At 39.6% G+C, this 20,401-nt stretch overlaps 1 protein-coding gene across 6 annotated transcripts in view; it reads right to left on the reverse strand.

Annotated features, from left to right (window-relative positions):
• Positions 1-20,401, reverse strand: part of LOC122554926 (sodium channel protein 1 brain-like) — a 159,199-nt gene that overhangs the window by 90,417 nt on the left and 48,381 nt on the right. For 3 of the 6 annotated variants that reach the window (XM_087989221.1, XM_087989215.1, XM_087989231.1), the window contains exons 13-15: positions 16,086-16,341; positions 12,755-12,927; positions 7,023-7,400 (exon numbers count right to left, since the gene is read on the reverse strand). In XM_087989221.1, coding sequence (XP_087845347.1) covers positions 7,023-7,400; positions 12,755-12,927; positions 16,086-16,341 — 807 coding nt within the window. The remainder of the gene's footprint in view (positions 1-7,022; positions 7,401-12,754; positions 12,928-16,085; positions 16,342-20,401) is intronic. The other 3 variants (XM_087989229.1, XM_087989225.1, XM_087989226.1) reach the window with 1 other exon arrangement.

A 20,401-nucleotide genomic window follows, 5' to 3' on the forward strand; every position in this document is an offset into this window, starting at 1 on the left:
CTCTTGTGTCAACTCAAGTGTCAACATATACCTTTAAGCTCAAATCTCTGCAATGGCTCATATACAGACAAGCTTCTGTCTCAAGGCAGCCATGCTAACAACTGATCAAAGCTGGCACTAAATAGTATTGTGAGCTCCTGGTCTAAACTGTGCTTTAGTGTAAAGGTTGGGTGATGGTCCAGTGGTATTTTACTAGATTATTCTAGAAACCTTGCTAATGTTCTGTAGCAGATGGTAGAACTTGCATTCAATAAATGTCTTGAATTAGAAGATGAATGATGGCCATGAAACCACTGTTAAATGTCGGAAAAACCCATCTGATTCACTAATATCTTTCAAGAAAGGAAACTACCACCCTTACCTGGTCTGGACGACATGTGATTCTAGATCTACAGCAATGAGGTTGACACTTAACTGTCCTCTAGGCAATTAATGATGGATAATGAATGCTGGCCTGGCCAGGGCACCCACATCTCATGAATGAATAATAAAAAGAGGAATATTTCAGCTCCTTTTGGCAAGTTACAGCAACATCATCACAAGGACAGGATGAAAAAGCTAATTAACTACTTTCTGTTGGAGCTCTGAAATGATGGTGACAAAGAAAGGTTAATTGCAAAACATATATTGTGGCAAAATGTCAGGTCAATGCAGAAATGTTGCTTCCCCTTGTGAGGGCATAACCTCAAGAGTAAGAGTCATCTCTCTAAGGCAGTGGTGAAGAGGAGTTTCTTTTCTAAGAGGATAGTGAATCTGTGGAGTTCCTTACCACACATAACTGTTGAGGCTGGGCCACTGAGTATATTGAAATTAGAGGTAGACAGGTTTTCAGTAAGGAAATCAAGGGTCAAGAGGAAAAGGTAGGAAAGTAGAGTCGAGGATGATCAGGTTGGCCATGACGCTATTGAATGACAGAGCAGACTGGAAGGCTATTCTTCTGGCTTACTTCTGTTTTTATGTTTTATGGTCTTGTGGTTACAGGCTTGAAACAGCAGAAGTATCTTTTGTAAGATAACAAACATATTTGTTCAGTCATGTGAAAAGTACTTGAAGAACCTCCCAGAGTATAACAATTGGAGACAAGGATTAGCAGGAATTGGGCAGGAGAATAAAAGCTGAATTGTTATTCAGGATTAAAGTAGTATTTAAAATGAAGAAAGAAATCAGACTTCTTGAAGAAGTTTGAGCAATTGAGCAATTGAGTTAGACTCAATCTGAGGCATTATGAATAAGGTCAAAATATTCATTGATGTAGAAACAATAAATATGGAATTATGTTACATATATTGAAGACACTCCTGATTAACCTGTTGCTTAATATTCCTTGTGGCTAAGGAATTGAAATTACTGTGTGCAATAAGTATTTCATAAATCCTTTAACAAATCTGTATGAAACTCCTGCTTTGATTATTTTAACAAATGCAATTTCTATTTGTCTTTAGTGAGATACAGAGCATAGAGTCACAGAGATATACAGCATAGAAACAGATCTTTCAGTCCAACCCGTTCATGCTGACCAGATATCCTCGATAAATCTAGTCCCATATGCCAGCACTTGGCCCATGTCCCTCTAAACCCTTCCTATTCATATACCCGTTCAGATGCCTTTTAAATGTGGTAATTGTACCAGCCTGCACCATTTCCCCTGGCGGCCCATTCCATACACGCACAACCCTCTGCATGAAAAAGTTGCTGCTTAGGTCTCTTTTAAATCTTTCCCCTCTCACCTTAAAGCTATGCCCACTAGTTTTGGACGCCCACCCTTGGGAAAAGACCTTATCTATTTACCATATCCATGCCCCTCATAATTGTATAAACTTCTATAAGGTCTCCTCTCAGCCTTTGACACTCCAGGGAAAAGAGCCCCAGCTATTCAGCCTCTTCCTATATCTCAAATTCTCCAACCCTGCCAACTTCCTTGCAAATCTTTTCTGAACCCTTTCAAGTTTCATAACATCCAACCTATAGCAGAGAGACCATAACTGCACACAGTATTCCAAATGTGGCCTAATCAATATCCTGTACAGCCGCAACATGACCTCCCAACTCCTATACTCAATGCACTGACCAATAAAGACAAGCATACCAAACGTCTTTTTCACTATCCTATCTAACTGCAACTCCACTTTCAAGGAACTATGAACCTGCACTCCAAGGTCTCTTTACTCAGCAATAGTCCACAGGACCTGACCATTAAGTGTATAAGTCCTGTCCTGAATTGTCTGCCTAAAATACAGCTCCTCACATTTATATAAACTCCATCTGCCACTCCTCGGTCCATTGGCTCATCTGATCAAGATCCTGTTGTACTCTGAGAAAACTTTCTTCATTGTCCACCTTCAATTTTTGTGTCATGTGCAAACTTACTTATTATACACAGTATTCCAAATGTAATTTGGTAAGAGTAATAAAAAGATGGGGTACTGGGCTAACGGTCGGATACTTGGTAGTGTGGATGAGCAGAGGGATCTTGGTGTCCATGTACACAAATCTTTGAAAGTTGCCACCCAGGTAAATAGTGCGGTGAAGAAGGCATACGGCGTATTGGCTTTTATTGGTAGAGGAATTGAGTTCCGGAGTACTGAGGTCATGTTGCAGTTGTATAAGACTCTGGTGCGGCCACATCTGGAGTATTGTGTGCAGTTTTGGTCGCCATACTATAGGAAGGATGTGGAGGCACTGGAACGGGTGCAGAGGAGGTTTACCAGGATGTTGCCTGGTATGGTAGAAAGATCGTATGAGGAAAGGCTGAGGCACTTGGGGTTGTTTTCATTGGAGAAAAGAAGGTTTAGGGGTGACTTGATAGAGGTGTATAAGATGATTAGGGGTTTAGATAGGGTCGACAGTGAGAATCTTTTTCCACGTATGGAGTCAGCTATTACAAGGGGGCATAGCTTTAAATTAAGGGGGGGTAGGTATAGGACAGATGTTAGGGGTAGGTTCTTTACTCAGCGAGTCGTGAGTTCATGGAATGCCCTGCCAGTAGCAGTGGTGGACTCTCCCTCATTATGGGCATTTAAGCGGGCATTGGATAGGCATATGGAGGATAGTGGGCTAGTGTAGGTTAGGTGGGCTTGGATCGGCGCAACATCGAGGGCCGAAGGGCCTGTACTGCGCTGTATTCTTCTATGTTCTCTATGTTCTATACCTCCTATATTCATATCCAAATCATTTATATAAACGACGAAAAGCAGTGGACCCAGCACTGATCCTTGCGCTACACCACTGGTGACAGGCCTCCAGTCTGAACGGCAACCCTCCACCACCACCCTCTGTCTTCTACCTTCAAACCAGTCTGTATCCACATGACTAGTTCTCCCTTTATTCCATGTGATCTAACCTTGCTAACCAGTCTGTCATGAGGAACTTTGTCGAATGGCTTACTGAAGTCCATATAAATCATGTCCACTGCTTTGCCCTCATCAAACATCTTGCTTACTTCTTCAAAGAATCAATCAAGTTAATGAGACATGATTTTCCATGCACAAAGCCGTGTTGACTATCCCTAATCAGTCCTTGCCACACTTTTCAACACTGATCTCTAGCATCTGCAGTCCTCACTTTTTCCAAACACATGTCCCTCAGGATCCCCTCCAACAACTTGCCAACCATCGATGTCAGGCCCAGCAGTCTATTGTTCCCTGGCTTTTCCTTACCACCCTTCTTAAACAGTGGCACCACGTTAGCTAACCTCCAGTCTTTTAGCACCTCACCTGTGGCTATCAATGATCCAAATATCTCAACAGCAGGCCCAGCAATCACTTCTCTAGCTTTCCACAGGTTTCTAGGGTACATCTGATCTGGTCCTGGGATTTATCCACTTCTTTGCATGTTAAAGCGTCCAACATCTCCTCCTCCATAATATGGACATTTTTCAAGATGTTGCTAATTATTTCCCCACGTTCAATATCTTCTATATCCTTCTCCACAGTAAACACGGATGCAAAATACTGGTTTAGTATCTCTCCCATCTCCTGTGGCTCCATATATAGGGGCCTTGCTGATCTTTAAGGGGCCCTATTCTCTCCCTAGTTATCCTTTTGACTTTAATGTATTTATATAATTCCTTTGGATTCTCCTTAACCCTATTTGTCAAAGCTATCTTATGTCCCATTTTTGTCCTCCTGATTTCCCTCTTTAGTAGACGCCTACTACCTAATCATGCCAGCTTGAATGATATTGAATTACATAGAATCTGAAACAAATAAGTATTCCCAACTGGTCAAGGCTAGTGATTACAGCAACTTATATACAGCATTGTTACAGTGGTAAAATGTCCCCGGGTGCTTTGCAGGAACCTTATTCAATTAAATTTGAACTAAGCCATGTAAGGGAATATTAAAGCAAACAAATAAAAGTTTGGAAAAGGTGTTAGGTTTTAAGGACTGTACTAAATGAGGAAAGAAAACTGTAGATGTCTAAAATTAGTGCTTTGACAGCTAAGGAAATGCCACCACTTGCTTATAGTCAAGGCTGTTCAAGCAGCCAGCACTGGAGCAATGCAGATAGCACAGAAGATTTTGTGTATCATGGAATTTACGGAGATGTGGCTGAGGGGGTAATGTCATGGAAGGATTATGAAACAGTATGAACATTTTAAATACAATAATTTTCTTAACTTGGAGCCAATGTATATCTATGTGCATTGGATGGGGAGAAGGATGAAAAGGATTGATGCAAGTTAGGACTTGTTGTTATAGAGGTGGAAATGAACAGCATTGGTGATGGTGCAGATTTGTGATTGAGAACTCATCTCAGGGTTGAATATGGCATCAAAGTTGCAAGCAATCTGGCTCAGCCTCAGACCATTTTCATGGAGCTGATAAAGTGGTGGCTAGGGAACAAAGTGTATGGAATTCCAAAAACAAATAGCAGCAGCTTTTAAAAAACTTTAGTTGGAAAAGCTGTGTGACAATTTAGAACCATTTAGGAATGAGAAAAATGGTGGTGAGGTAAACTTGGGTATCATATATGTGAAAACTAATGATGTCACTGAGGGGCAAATGAGTAAAAGGAGGAAGCAAAGGGTGTATCTTTGGGCCTCATAAGAGGTAATATACAGGTGTAAGAAGAGAAGACAATGCAACTAATAATTGAGTTATGATTAGATGAAAAAAGAATGGAGTTAGATAGATGCATTTGCCGAGCCGTATGACAATGGAAAGTTTCAAGAAGGTGGTGTGGTCAACCATGTTAAAGATTGAGAAGGACAAGGAAGGATAGTTTACTGTATTCACAGTCACATAGGAATTTGTCTGTGATTTGGTGAGAGCCATTTCAATACTGTGGCAGTGCTTCAGGCATGGAGTTCTGGGAATGACAGACACAGATTTGAGAGGAAACAGCATGTTCATGGACATTGGCGAGGGTGAGAGGATATCTTGCAAGAATTGAAAGGACCATAGGTTGACTTTATGAGGTGAAAATATGATGATTATACCACAGTGTCTTCCATCTAATCCTATCATCTCTTCCATTCTTCTCTCCATAATTGTTGTGATCACTGTCATCAATTTTTCCTTACAAAATCTTCATTGCCATATATATAATGATCTTTAATTTTTATACTTTCCTTTTTAGTTGATCCACACCTCTGCTTAAGACACAAGAATTGGATATGATTTAATGAACAAAGCTGCATTCTGGTACCTCATGAACTGGAAGGCATATTTTTAACGTGAGTGCAGAAAAATTTAAAAGGGACCTGAATGGCAAGTTTTTCACACAGAGGGTGGTTCACACATACGAATGGGATGGGTTTAGTTTTGGAAATGTGGTTGGTGTGGAGTTGGACCAAAGTTCAGTTTCTGTTCTGTAAGACTCTATGAATCTCTGATTCAAAGAACAATTATTTGTGTATACCTTTGGACAAGGAGCATGAATATGATATTTGGAATGGAACGGACTGTGTTGTTAAGTTACTAATGGGAACTAACCCATAGCCCATATACTTTAATTTTACATACCAATTTCTTATGTGGGACCTTATCAAAAACCTTCTAAAAGTCCAAGGAAACCATATCCATTGCTTCTCCCCAATCAACTCCACTAGTTATCATCCTCAAAAAATTCCAGGGGATTTGTCAACCATGATTTTCCTTTCGTAAACCAATGCTAACCTGTCCGATCCGGCATTGTTTTCCAAGTGCACTATGGTTAAAACTTTTAAAAGAAATAAACCATTATCCAACTGTCAATGTCAGGCTAACTGGTCAATAATCCTCTGTTTTCTCTCTACCTCCATTTTTAAGTAGTGAAGTTATATTAGGTATCCTCCAATCCATAGGCACCTTTCCAGCATCTAGAGAATCTTGAAGGTGACCATCAATTCATCCACTACCTCTAGGACCACTTCCTTAAGTAATCTGAGATGTAGATTATTGGGAAGTGGGGATTTGCCAGGTTTTATTCCCATCAATTTTCCCAACATCATTTCCCTACTAATACTGATTTCCTTCACTTCCTCCTTCTCAGTAGACCAGGCATCCCCCACAATTTTTGTGACCTTTTTTGTGTTCTCCTTTGTGAAGACAGAACAAAATATGTATTTAATTGGTCTGCCATCAATAGAACTTCGACTACACTGTAACCACTCTATGAATTGAGGAGAGCATTAAGTTCTCAACACATGTCAAGGAACAGTTTCTAAGTTACTAACCTGCCTTTGGCCTAGTGTTAGATTATTAATTCCAAAAAAAACTAAATTCTATGGAGGCCAAACATATGCAAAGTCAGTGGAATCATGCAAGAATATTAATTGTGACATGGGAGTTGAAGCTAAATTTGATGCCAAGAGCTCTGAGTTTATATATATAATATATATCTGAACAATCATATTTTTGAATATGCATTTGGTCTGGTGACAAAGAAAACAAAAAAAAGCCGTGGCTGCCAAAACATTCAATTTCAAAGTAGGACCAGATCGAAACCAGGGTTAACTCCAATGCTACTCTGGCTTGTGACCACTTGTCTATAAGTGTTGAGGCCAACAATAGATTTTCTTTCAATCTATTAGAACTTACCAGTGTCATTGTACTCAAAAGTATGACAAACAGTACACTGCCATCAAACACACGATTATTCACCACTTTGAACATCAGTGTCCTCAGTGAAAGGAAGAGCTTTCCCAAGAAGGTTGTTTTAAGTGCATTACAACAAATGCATTTTTCAGTGCACATGGCTGGCAAGCAGGGCTGCATTGTTTTGACTTCTGTTTTTTGTTCTTCATCCTCCATGCCTTCCTCTTCAACTGAGCACAGAGGTTTCTCACCATCGGTTTTATTATCTTCATTAACAGGTTTATCATTTGACTGCTCTGTTATTTCTGGGCAACCCGTGTCCCCAGATGGACGATAGAGTTCACGTTCTGCTTCCTGCTGCTCTTCCTCCACCGTCTCGAGCTAATGTAAGAAAAGAGTAATGGGTTGAACCACTTTGTCCAATGATGCAAAAATGATGATCATCACAAGTTAACTTTTCCAGTTATACATAGCTACATAATAGTATACAATAGGGTCTACAGCTTCAGAGTTTGGTGACAAACTTCTTACCGATGTGTAAACAGAAAATGTTGAGAACACTCGGCATTCCCATCAGTGGAGAGCAAAACAGAAGATCAGGAGAGCAGAAAGTGCAAGTCACATCTGCTCGCAATGATTAATTGAATATGAGTATTTGCCGGTCGCTCAAAAGCTACGGTGGAGGGGCAGTGGCCAGCCAATTTTGCAAAAAGAGACAGGCAGAAATTGTTGATTCCACTGTTAGTAGAATGGGCATCTCTTGAAGTAGCATCTGAACATGCATGCAATGATTACAAGCCAGCAGCTTCAACACTGTATAATCTGACAGGAATCCAATTTCTGCCCAAATCTCCAGGCTCAGCCTTCTTCTATTCTTCTGAACCCAAGATCATCAGTCAGATCTCTAGACTCTGTTTTGTATATCCTAATCTGTGCTTGGCCTTAAGGAGGGAATGTCCATCTGAAACTGGCTCATGACTGATAAAGGATCAGCTCATAATTCAGCAATCCTTCTATGTCGCTTCTCCTCCAGCTCTGCTAAGAGTGACAGGAGGCATTCTACTTCACCAACAGTATCAGAAGACCCTCCTGTCTGATTGAGGAATTCCGGATGAAGATTGTAGTGCAGTCCAGTAGCTGTGAGGTCCACCAGAGGCCAATGCAGGAAAAGAGTCTCCGGCCTCCTTTGCAGATAGAGTGAGTATTATGGAATAATTAAAACAATGTGGCTGCCATGACAGCAACAAGCAAAGTGACTCTCTGAGGGGAAGGAGTGAGCAGGAAAGTAAAAGACATGTAAGGTAGAGCAGCTGATGAGCCATGAAGCTTGGATGCACATTGGTGAAAGGTAGCAGCTCGTGCTTCCATTATTGGACAAGTGGCATGAAAGTTTGGGGTTTAGTTGTCCAAAGATCAAAGGATTATTCTTCTCTTCTGTTTGAAGGAGTAGTGCTCAGCATTAGAACACTCCCTGAGATAGCCTTAATCTTCCCAAGCAGATGCCTGTTTTATAACTGTACCAGAAAAGCTTGGCTAGGGCCACAGCTAGTTCTGGAGTATAAGTCATTAGTACTACTGCAGTCAGGAACCATAGTGTTTGAGCTATCCAGTGTATTCAGCTGCTTCAGGAGAAGGTTGAGTTGGTTGATCCACTTAACAACTAGACTTAAGATTGTTGCAAATGCTTTAGCCTTATCTTTTGCATTGATTTGCAGGGCTACCTCACAATGAGGATGAGGATATTTGTGGGCAGTTCTCATTTTAACTTTTGTGTAATTTTCAATTGTCCACCATCATTCACGACTGGATGTGGCAGGACTGTAAAATGTAGTGGTTGTGGGATCAGTTAGCCCCGTCTATCATTTGCTATTTCTCCTGCATGGCCTGCATTATTCCTGTGTTATATCTCCAGCAGATTGAAACTTCATTTTCACATGCACCAAGTGCCACTCCTGGCATGCCGTCTTGCACACTTCATTTAACCAGGGTCGATCTCCTGATTGGATGGTGATGGTCAAGTGGAGGATTTAGTGGGCCTGAGTTTACAGATTATTGAATACAGTGGTGCTGGTGCTGATGACCAATAGTGTCTTATAGATGTCAGGTTTTAAGTTGATGATCTTGTGCCTTGTAAGTGATGGACTGCAGTATTCCTGGCCCTGACCTTCTATTGTAGCCACTGGTAAGTCTTTGAGTTTCTGATTGATAAAAACACTCAGGATGTTGATAGGGGAGGATTCAGTGATGGTAACACCATTGAATGTCAAGGGGTGCTGGTTCTTATTGGAGATGGCCATTGCCTGGCATTTGTGTGGCATGAATGTTACTTGCCTGGGTATTGCCCAGGTCTTGTTGCATTTGAACGTGGACTATTTCAGTATCTGAGAAGTTGTGAATTGTGCTAAACATTGGTGAATATCCCCACTTCTGACTTTATGATGGAGGGAAGGTCACTGATGAAGCAGCTGAAGATGGTTGTACCTAGAACACTATCCTGAGGAACTTCTGCAGAGATGTCTTGGAGCTGAAATAACTGACCTCCAACAATTACAATAATCTTCCTATGTGCCAGGTATGACTTCAGCCAGCGGAAAGTTTGCCTTTAACACTTGGCCAGTTGCATTGCTACTGAGCCACACGTGGACACTGAAGTTTCCCACCCACAGTATATTCTATACTATCCACAGTACTTCCTCTAAATGGTGTTCGACATGGGGAAGGAACGATTCATTAGTTGAAGAGGAGGCGATAATTAGCAGGAGATTTCCTAGGTTATGTTGATTTGCTGCCATGAGACTTCTGGATTCAATATCTCAGGACAATCTCTGCTGTGTCTGTCCTGTTCATAGGGCAGGGCATATCCAGAAATTGTGCTGGTGGTGGCTGGCACATTATCTGTAAGCTTCCATGGGAATGACTATATTAGGGCCTGAGGCCTGCATATGTACGAGCCAAATAACATTAGAATTCATTGGTATTCGGTTGTTACTGAATCTTCACAAATAAAAAGACTTATTATCTCTTTATCATGAAGTAAATGCCACCTGAGTATTTAAAGATATTTTCAATTCTGATTAAGTTGTTGGACAGTATTGTGGGAGCGAGTGAGAGAGGCCAAATGGAGAAGGATAAATCCTAGATGTTTATCCTTAATAGGCATACTGATAAATACGGATAAAAACAATGACTGCAGATGCTGGAAACCACAGTCTAGATTAGAATGGTGCTGGAATAGCACAGCAGTTCAGGCAGCATCCGAGGAGCAGTAAAATCAACGTTTCGGGCAAAAGCCCTTCATCAGGAATACAGGCAGAGAGCCTGAAGGGTGGAGAGTTAAATGAGAGTAGGGTGGGGGTGGGGAGAAAGTAGCATAGAGTACAATAGGTGAGTGGGGGAGGGATGAAGGTGATAGGTCGGGGCGGGGGGGGGAGGGTGGAGTGGATAGGTGGAAAAGAAGATAGGCAGGTAGGACAGGTCATGGGGACAGTGCTGAACTGGAAGTTTGGAACTGGGGTGAGGTGGGGGAAGGGGAAATGAGGAAACTGTTGAAGTCCACATTGATGCCCTGGGCATCAACCCCAACCCCAGGGCATCAATGTGGACTTCAACAGTTTCCTCATTTCCCCTTCCCCCACCTCACCCCAGTTCCAAACTTCCAGCTCAGCACTGTCCCCATGACCTGTCCTACCTGCCTATCTTCTTTTCCACCTTTCCACTCCACCCCCCTCCCCCACTCACCTATTGTACTCTATGCTAATTTCTCCCCAATCCCACCCTACTCTCATTTATCTCTCCACCCTTCAGGCTCTCTGCCTGTATTCCTGATGAAGGGCTTTTGCCCGAAACGTTGATTTTACTGTTCCTCGGATGCTGCCAGAACTGCTGTGCTTTTCCAGCACCATTCTAATCTAGATACTGATAAATACTTCAGCTTTGTTATAAAATGTCAATGTCCTTGCTAACAAAGGCTCCACCATCCATGATCTCAGCTTCAAGGAATGTACAGCATCTTGGTTTGAACCAAAATCTGGTTCACAGCTGCTAACTCCTTCTCAGCAATGCTACCCTGCCTGGCTTCATATCCCCATTTGAACCTCTGCTGCAATCTCCAAATCCTATCTCAGTCTCGCTTATTACTTCTCTCATGCCCTTCTACATGTAAACAGCATTTCACACTACAGAAATTGGATGTATCATCTAGAAATTAATTCTTATGCATTCAGTGATCGCACCTTTGCCCATAATCTTTAAAACACCATTTCTGATAATTGTCCTTGTTTTGGAATGACGGGTATGCCCACATCCTAAATTACAAGTCTGTGTCCCATTGCACTTTCTATAAGACTCCTAGTTTCCTAAATGCTGAATTTGATTGGTAAAGATGCAACTGAGTAGAACATTGGCATTGTGCATCCTGTGTGCACTCATTGGATAAATTTATACAAGTTCCTAACTGTTTTAAAGTTCATGAACAAAACTTGTTCCTTGCCTGTATAAAACTTAGTAATACGTAGAAGATATTTGGTTGAGAAATGATTATATTAGTGAACTAAATAATCAGATTGGATTAGTATTCGAGAGAACATGGATAGAAATTCCACCGTGGCAATTTGAGAATTTGAATTCAATTTGAAGAAGTAAAGCTGCCATACTCAACCAACGTGGTCTATATGTAACTGCAGTTCATACAAATGTAGTTAACTGTTTACTGCACTGGGAGTTGATCCCGCAAGTAACCAAGCTGTATCAAACCATTACGAAGAGTTCCAGAAAAATATTCATGATCATTTTCACAGGACAACTATTGTGTGCTTTAGATAGCAGTAAGGTCTGCATCCCATAAATGAACAAAAGAATGAATTATTTTGTAAAATATCATTATTTATAGAAGGAAGTACAACAAGCATTCTTACGCTTTAGTTGCCCAGATTAATAGATGAATCTTAATAGCTCTTTAATTTTAAGTTCCTTATAAATATTTCTAGATGGCTATGTACCATTGCAATTGAAAGAGAAAATTTCAATTTGACAAATAAGCAGTTAAGACATTTCTCTCAATTTACATTCCTCAATATGTAAAATGTCTGCACAGTTGCTTGTATAAAAACTGCACTTCCATTTTAGAATACTTATCTGAAACACAGAAGGTATTGTCTACTTTATTTTAAAGGCTTTTTCCACAATGCTTAAATGAATTAAAATATTGTGACATTGAAATTTCAGCCATGATCGGAGATCGAGCGGCACTTGCAATGAAATCTGACTTTGTGATAATTCAGTTTTGTCATTCCAACAATTTTCTGATCAAGTGGTGTGGAATTTAGGAGGATCTTTCTTTTCCCCCAGAATGTTAGAGGTTTCTCTAGGACCACTATTGAATACCACTTACAGACATCAGAAAAACACAAGATATCTGGGTCACTTTAGGGATTTTAGAAAGGCTTTAAGTATTTTCAACACTAAGGTAATACATTACCTTCTGCCAGTTGGAAGCTGAACACGCCAAAGTTTATTTTTACCTTTGGTTCAAAAGAGCTTTACAAATATGAATTGGGGTGGAAAGTGGTGTAATCCCCTTTGACAATCTCACAATTGCAGATGTAGACTGTGACTTACTGCAAAAACAAATATAGGTTCTGTTCTGCCGTGTCTCCACTGCTGGAGCTGCCATCAAGTCATTTTGGCCTCAGTGACTATAAGACTAGATATTATATAGAATTACATTCATGTGTTACCATCAAGACTGCTGATCCATTTTCATACTTCCGTCCACCACTGGCTGGATCACACATAGCACTGATGGTAGGCACTTCATTTGTGCCCATTGAAGGGAGCTCAGCACTATTTGACAGTGTTGGCGAAGCTGTTGACTCAACAGTCCTTGACAAGTTAATTTCATTTTGCATACCTACAAGAAACAATAGTTAACTTCAAACAAAAAAGATGATTTAGAAAGTATCAGCAGATTTAAAATTGTACAACAGAATTCCATTTTTTAAAAAAATCATCTGTCTTCATAAATTCCAAAAACTAAATGCATTTTTGAAGTCTTTTAGCTGAAAATAATGTCACATTATTTTTTGTATAGTGCCGTTACTACCAGAAGTCATCCTACATTGTCCCCCAAATCACAAGAACCACCCAGTATAAAACTAGCAAATTTAAAGTTGGTCAGCAATTTCCAAACTTTATATTTAGATTTTTGATTGTACCAGCATCAGAACTGTGGGTACAAAAAATATTGACATAAAATGCATTACAGATTGAACACACTGTTCTTGGAAACACAGGTTATGGATTTGAATCAGTGATCCCACATGCTAATTCCTCAATGTTAGACATGAATCAGTGGAAGGCACAAAATGAAAACTCAGTTTGTCCCATTTAAAGGGAAGGAACATGTCAACAGAAAGCCAGGTGGCACTTCTTGTAGGTGTAATGAGGGTTATTACAGTAGGTGTAATGAGGGTTATTACAGTAGGTGAATTGAGGGTTATTATAGTAGGTGCAATGAGGGTCATTTTAGTAGGTATAATGAAGGTTATTTTAGTAGGTGTAATGAGGTTTATTACAGTAGGTGTAATGAGGGTTATTATAGTAGGTGCAATGAGGGTCATTTTAGTAGGTATAATGAAGGTTATTTTAGTAGATGTAATGAGGGTTATTACAGTAGGTGTAATGAGGGTTATTACAGTAGGTGTAATGAGGGTTATTATAGTAGGTGCAATGAGGGTCATTTTAGTAGGTATAATGAAGGTTATTTTAGTAGGTGTAATGAGGGTTATTACAGTAGGTGTAATGAGGGTTATTACAGTAGGTGTAATGATGGTCATTTTAGTAGATGTAATGAGGGTTATTTTAGTAGGTGCAATGAGGGTTATTACAGTAGGTGTAATGAGGGTTATTATAGTAGGTGTAATGAGGGTCATTTTAGTAGGTGTAATGAGGGTCATTTTAGTAGGTATAATGAAGGTTATTTTAGTAGATGTGATGAGGTTTATTGTAGTAGGTGCAATGAGGGTTATTATAGTAGGTATAATGAAGGTTATTTTAGTAGGTGTAATGAGGGTTATTTTAGTTGGTGTAATGAGGTTTATTGTAATAGGTGTAATGAGGGTTATTTTAGTAGGTGCAATGAGATTTATTGTAATAGGTGTAATGAGGGTTATTGTAGTAGGTGCAATGAGGGTTATTTTAGTTGGTGTAATGAGGTTTATTGTAATAGGTGGAATGAGGGTTATTTTAGTCAGCAAACCCAATGGATGTTTGGTGTGAAGCGCACAACTGCTGATTGCATACCTGTGTGAAGTCCAACATATTTTTAGGGATCAGTTTATTTTATATGCAGGCACAAACTGGATGTCAAGTGAATCTTTTTATTTCATCTTGCTAAAAATTCAATCAAATTTGCTGTGCTGTATGTTAACTTTAAGAGATGCATGATTATTCAAAGTAAATGGGGTTATAGTGTTTATATTAACATGGAACAAAGAACAGTACAGATCAGGAACAGGTCCTTTGGCTCTAAACTAAATCCTTTTGCCTCTACATGTGCATATCCTTCTATTCCCTGCCTACTTATGTCCTGTCAAGATGATTCTTAAATATTGCTGTTGTATCTGCTTTTACTAACTCCTTTAGAAGTGCATTTCAGCCATTTACCACCCTCTATGTAAAAAAATACTTTCTATCCCTTAGAAATTTTCCCTTTTACCTTAAACCTATGTTCTCTAGGAATAGATATTTTTATCCTGGCAAAAAGTCTCTGAAAATCCATTCTATCCATACTTATTATAATTTTGAAATCTTTGATCAGATTGCTCCTCAGTCTCTGAAATTCGAGAGAAAACAAACCTAGTTTGTTCAATCTTTCCTCATAGCTAATACCCTCCAAATAAACCAACATCCTGGCAAACATTTTCTGTACTCTCTCCAAAGCCTCCTCATCCTTCTGGTAGTGTGGCAAGCAGAACTGTACACAATATTGAAAATGTGGCCAAACTAAAGTTCTGTACAACTGCAACATGACTTGCCAATTTTTATACGCTATGTCCCAACCAAAGAAGGCAAGTATGCCATACATCTTCTCGACCATCTTATGCACTTGTGTTGCCACTTTCAGCCAACTGTGGACCTGTATGCCTAGATTCCTCTGCATGTTAATGCTGCTAAGAGTTCTGCTATTTGTTGTATACTTCTTTCCTGCATTAGACCTTCCAAAATGCATCACCTCATTTAGATTAAATTCCATCTGCCATTTCTCTACTGGTAACATTCATTTTAAAATTGATTTTATCTGTATCTTCAAATGGGAAGTTGCAGATGTTATTAATAATACATACAAGTTCAGACTCTTGGAGCTATGTTAATAACATGCAACAGCCAAATTGAGAATATAGGACAACGGGATAATGGAGAAAAGATCTACATTTTATGATCCAGATGGGATGAGGCAGAGAACATAGTGTGGGAACATTTTTTTTTCAAACAGTGAGTTGTTGTGATCTGGAATGTACTGAATGTGTGGTAAAAGCAGTAACCTTCAAGAGAGTATTGGATGAATGTTTGAAGGGGAAAGTTCAAAGCCAAGGGAGAAAACAAGGATTGGGATTATTTGGATAGCCCTATCAAAGAATCAGAACTGACATGATGGGGTTAATTGCCTCTTTCTGTGCTCTACTATTCTATATATCCACAAATTGCACATTTTGATTTTTGGTATTCATCATTCATATTCTTCAGTGCCAATCAGGAATACATGAAATATACTAAATGTGAACCTACTGGATAAAAACTTTAAATTAGGAATTATGTGTGATTTTGTTGGCTACATTTGTGAGGCATTCCTCTGCTACCTTAACTGAGGTATTGATAAATGTTTCTCTTGAATTGGTGAACATAGGAATACATATAAATTAATACTTTGCTCAGACCCAGACCATAGTAGGTTTTAACCAAATATATTTAAACATATTTGCAATACTTATTCTACAACAAAGGATTAATTAAAAGAGTACAATTTATTTTGTGCTTAAATGTGGACATATAAAGCTTTCTGATACTTACTCATCTGATGTTTCATATTGCAGTCTGATAAAGGGACATCATTAGAAAAGTGAGCATTGTCTGTCTCTGAAGTATCTGTTTGGTCATCTGGCTGTATTTTACCCAAAGATGATTTATTTCTTTTTCGGCAAGATAGCGTAAGCAGGAAGCTCTTAATATAATCTTTATATGGAGTTGTTTTTTCTTCCTTTTTATTTGCAGTTAGTGTATCCCCAGAAAAGAAGTTGAGAAGAAGAGCCAAGAACAAGTTTAACACCTGCAGAACAACATTGAGGAACGTAAAACCAGTTTGGTGTTCGTGATGACAAAAATATAAAATTTCACAAAATGCCTTACTAACAGTTCAGGCTATTTCAAAAGAACAACTGATGATATTAATTTAATCTAATCTTTCTTCTTCAGCTGTGGCCAATATATAAATAAATGACAATAATACTTAAATTTCTGTTCTTTGTCAATGGAATTGATGAATAATATGCAATGCTTTATTCTAAGTAACTCTTGTGCATCCACCATTCAGTTAAATGTTGCATGGCTGAGCTTTCATAAATGGAATAGATAAATCATATCACTAATACTTAATCATTTGCTTGGCTTTTTAGCAAATTAACTTCTTCGAAACAATGTTGAGGGCAGGGATTAAAATTGTTAACGTTAATTAAATCTCTTTCTGGAGATATAACCTCCATGTTTCAGTCATTAAATCATTGGCCAATAGTCCATCTTTATGGTGCACTGCCTTTCTAGCCAATTGGATGATGTTCATCAGCCAAACAGGTTTTTTTTGTCTAAGGGAGGAGGCTGTACTTTTGTGAGATGTGAAACCGTCCAAGTGGAATTGCATTAATCAGGAACTTACACAGTTCAGGTCAAAGACATTCATGATTGCAAAATACTGCATGTGTACCTTAGGCAGTGACCATCAATGTGAAATAGAAATCCTGGCCAGAAGTAATCTTGATCATGACATTGATCATTACAAACCATTCCAGTAATCTCTGTGAAACAGAAATATTTCAAGCAAGCTTTGAAGTTGCAAAGCCTTGATTCCACAATTCACAAACACATTCCAAGATCTCAGGCTGCATAAAGTACCAGAGATGCTTTCGTGACAATTGAACTGTCAGTATTTCACAATGTGCTCTTTGAGTGATGTGGGGGGATGTTATGAGAAGGTGTTGGTGGTCCTATATTACTCGCAATTTCCTGCTACGTATACATGATGTGGCTTATGCAGACTACATTTGAATGAGGTCTGTTATGTTGAAGATCCATGTAATTGCATCCTATTGTCCTTTTTGGCAGAGGCCTCCATGAACCACGGTAAACTGTCACTTGTATTTACTGCGACTACTGACTGATCAAATTGATAAGGAGTTGCTTTGTTTCCAATAATCTGCCACAGGCTGATTGAAGGTATCATCAATGAATCCAGGCACAGCAGCTATAATCATCTCTATGGCCTCAGCACGATGAACAGCACAGAAAGTGATGAGGAACACATGTGTCTGGGAGCCCAAGACCAGCAGCAGCCTCCACAAGTTATATGTAGAACAGTTATATGTAGAATATCCAGCCAAAGGTCCACTCACAATGTGGAAAAAATGCACAAAACCCACACCCTTTGGTCTTCTAGATGGAATGTCCTCTAAATAAGAGCAACACATGCCATGACCAAATTAGAATGATCCCAGAACACTGTCATTTGCTGTGAACTGTGACATCTGCTGAAGCATTCCAAGGACACTAAAGACTATATACAGTATTGGTGAGCACAACTGTCTTTGTTAATCATAAATACTTTCACTTGGCTGATGTTCAACTCATCTGATATTATGGTGACCATATTTTGAAAAGTTATAAAAAATATTGGCATTTTGGAAATCTGCTCCAGACATCCTGGATCATTCCATAATGCCAGTTTTTTTTGTATATAACTTGTAGGTTCTTCCTTCATTTGAAGGACCATATGCCTTCCAAAGATGGCTGGTGTGAGCCAAAGATCACCTTGTCCATCCATGGAATGACAACTCCTTTATGCAAGCCCCTGAATGCGATTGAGCATTTATACAATGCAATCCTTCCAGTTGCTGTTTCCTTAAGATAAAGTTCCCATGCATGGACAGGGCTGGGGACTTGTGCAACATGTTACTGAATGTGAATCACAGCCTTTGCAAGGCTGTGCTCTACACAACTGCAACAAGTGGTTTGGCTGAGATGAATGCGAGTGTAAAGGCAGAGTCAGTTGGGGTCAGTTAACTGAGTTGGCTACATAGCTGGTTTTCCATGCAGTATGATGCCAACAACATAAACTTAAATCTTGGACCAGCTGAGATCACCATAAGGACCCACCTGAGGCAAGGTGACTCTCAGTTTAAACCACCACTAGTTGTCTTTCTGTAATGAGGGAGCAGCCCTCAAGGAATAGCAATTGGGCTTCAGTTGTTCGCTATAAATATATGAATTTGATATGGGGACAAAATGTAATGTTTTCAAATTTGTGGGAAATACAATCAGAATGTTTTGTTGTGAGGAAGGTGTAAAGTGACTTCACAAGGGTTTGGACAAGCTTGATGAGTGGGCAACATAAAATACAAAATGTGTCACTATCCACTTTGGTAGAAGGAATAGATATGCATAGTATTTCTTAACTGGTAAGACATTGGAAAATTTGGATGTACAAAGGGAACTGGATGGTTTTTGTCAGTACATTACTGAAGGTTAGTAATGCAGATACAGCAAGCTATGAGAAAGTTAACAGAATGTTAGCCTTTATTGCAAGAAGTTTTGCACATAGGAGTGGTGAAGTCTTACTTCATTGTATAGGAGCTTAGTTAGATTGGAATACTATGTGCAGTTTTAGTCGCCTTTTCTCAGGAAGAATACTATTGCAAGAGAAGACTTTCAACAAAATTTCAACAGACTTGTTCCCAGATAGTGAGATTGTCCAATGAAGACAGATTGTGAAAACTGATGCTGTACTCTCTAGAATTTTGACAAATGTGAGACGTTATCGTTGAAAGATACAAATACTTAAAGAGATAGACAGAGTGGATGCAGATAAGTTTTTTTTTAATATTCACTTGTGGGAGATGGGTGTTGCTAATATTTATTGTTGTCCATGAGAAGGTGGTGGTGAGCTTCCTCCTTGAACTGCTGCAGTCCATGTTCTGAACGTAGACCCACAATACTCTTAAGGAGGGAATTAAGGATTTTGATGTAGTGACACTGAAGGAATGGCAATATATTTCCAAATCAGGAAGTTGAGAAGCTTGGAGGGGAACTTGTAAGTGGTGGTGTTCCCATGTATCTGCTGCCCTTGTCTTTCAAGATGGAAGCATTCATCGATAAGAAAGATGGTATCTAAGGAACCGTGGTGAATTTTTGCAGTGCACCTTGTTGGTGGTACACACTGCTGCTATTGCTACAATTACTCTAAGAGTCAGTTGCCTCTCACTGGAAGAAATTCAATACTGCTTTAAAAATCCTCCATTTTGTCACTAATTAAGAAGGACTTTCTACTTATGCGCATCAGTGGTGCAGAGAGTGGATGTGATGACAATGGGTTATTTTTGTCTTGGATGGTATCAACCCTTTTTTTTAGATTAGATTAGATTACTTACAGTGTGAGAACAGGCCCTTCGGCCCAACAAGTCCACACCGACCCTCCGAAGCACAACCCAGCCAGACCCATTCCCCTACATTTTACCCCTTCACCTAACACTACGGGCAATTTAGCATGGCCAATTCACCTAACCTGCACATTTTTGGATTGTGGGAGGAAACCGAAGCACCCGGAGGAAACCCATGCAGACGTAGGGAGAATGTGCAAACTCCACACAGACAGTTGCCCGAGGCTAGAATTGAACCTGGGAACCTGGTGCTGTGGGGCAGCTGTGCTAACCACTGAGCCACTGCACACATCTGGGCAAATGGAATGTATTCTATCACACTCTTGACTATGCCTTGACAGATGGTGGACAGTTTTGTAGAGTTAGGCTGGGAGTTACTCACTGTAGGATTCCTAGCCTGTGACCTGCTCATGTAGCCTTGTATTTATATGGCTATCCCTGTTCAGTTTCTAGTTTATGGTAATCCCAAGGATTTTGATAGTGGAGGCTTCAGTGATAGTAATGCCACAAAATGTCAAGGGACAATGGTTACATTCTTTGTTGTTGATGATGGTCATTGCCTGCCATTTGTATGGTACAAATTTTACTTGCCACTTGTTAGCACAAATATGGATAATGTTCAAGCATTGCTGCATTTGGATATGAACTACTTTTGTTTCTGAGGAGTCATGAATGATGCTAAAC

This window comes from Chiloscyllium plagiosum, unplaced genomic scaffold (assembly GCF_037043375.1).
Source record: "Chiloscyllium plagiosum isolate Xiang-an unplaced genomic scaffold, Cpla_swu_hap1 HiC_scaffold_1, whole genome shotgun sequence".
In the NCBI taxonomy this organism is placed as follows: domain Eukaryota; kingdom Metazoa; phylum Chordata; class Chondrichthyes; order Orectolobiformes; family Hemiscylliidae; genus Chiloscyllium; species Chiloscyllium plagiosum.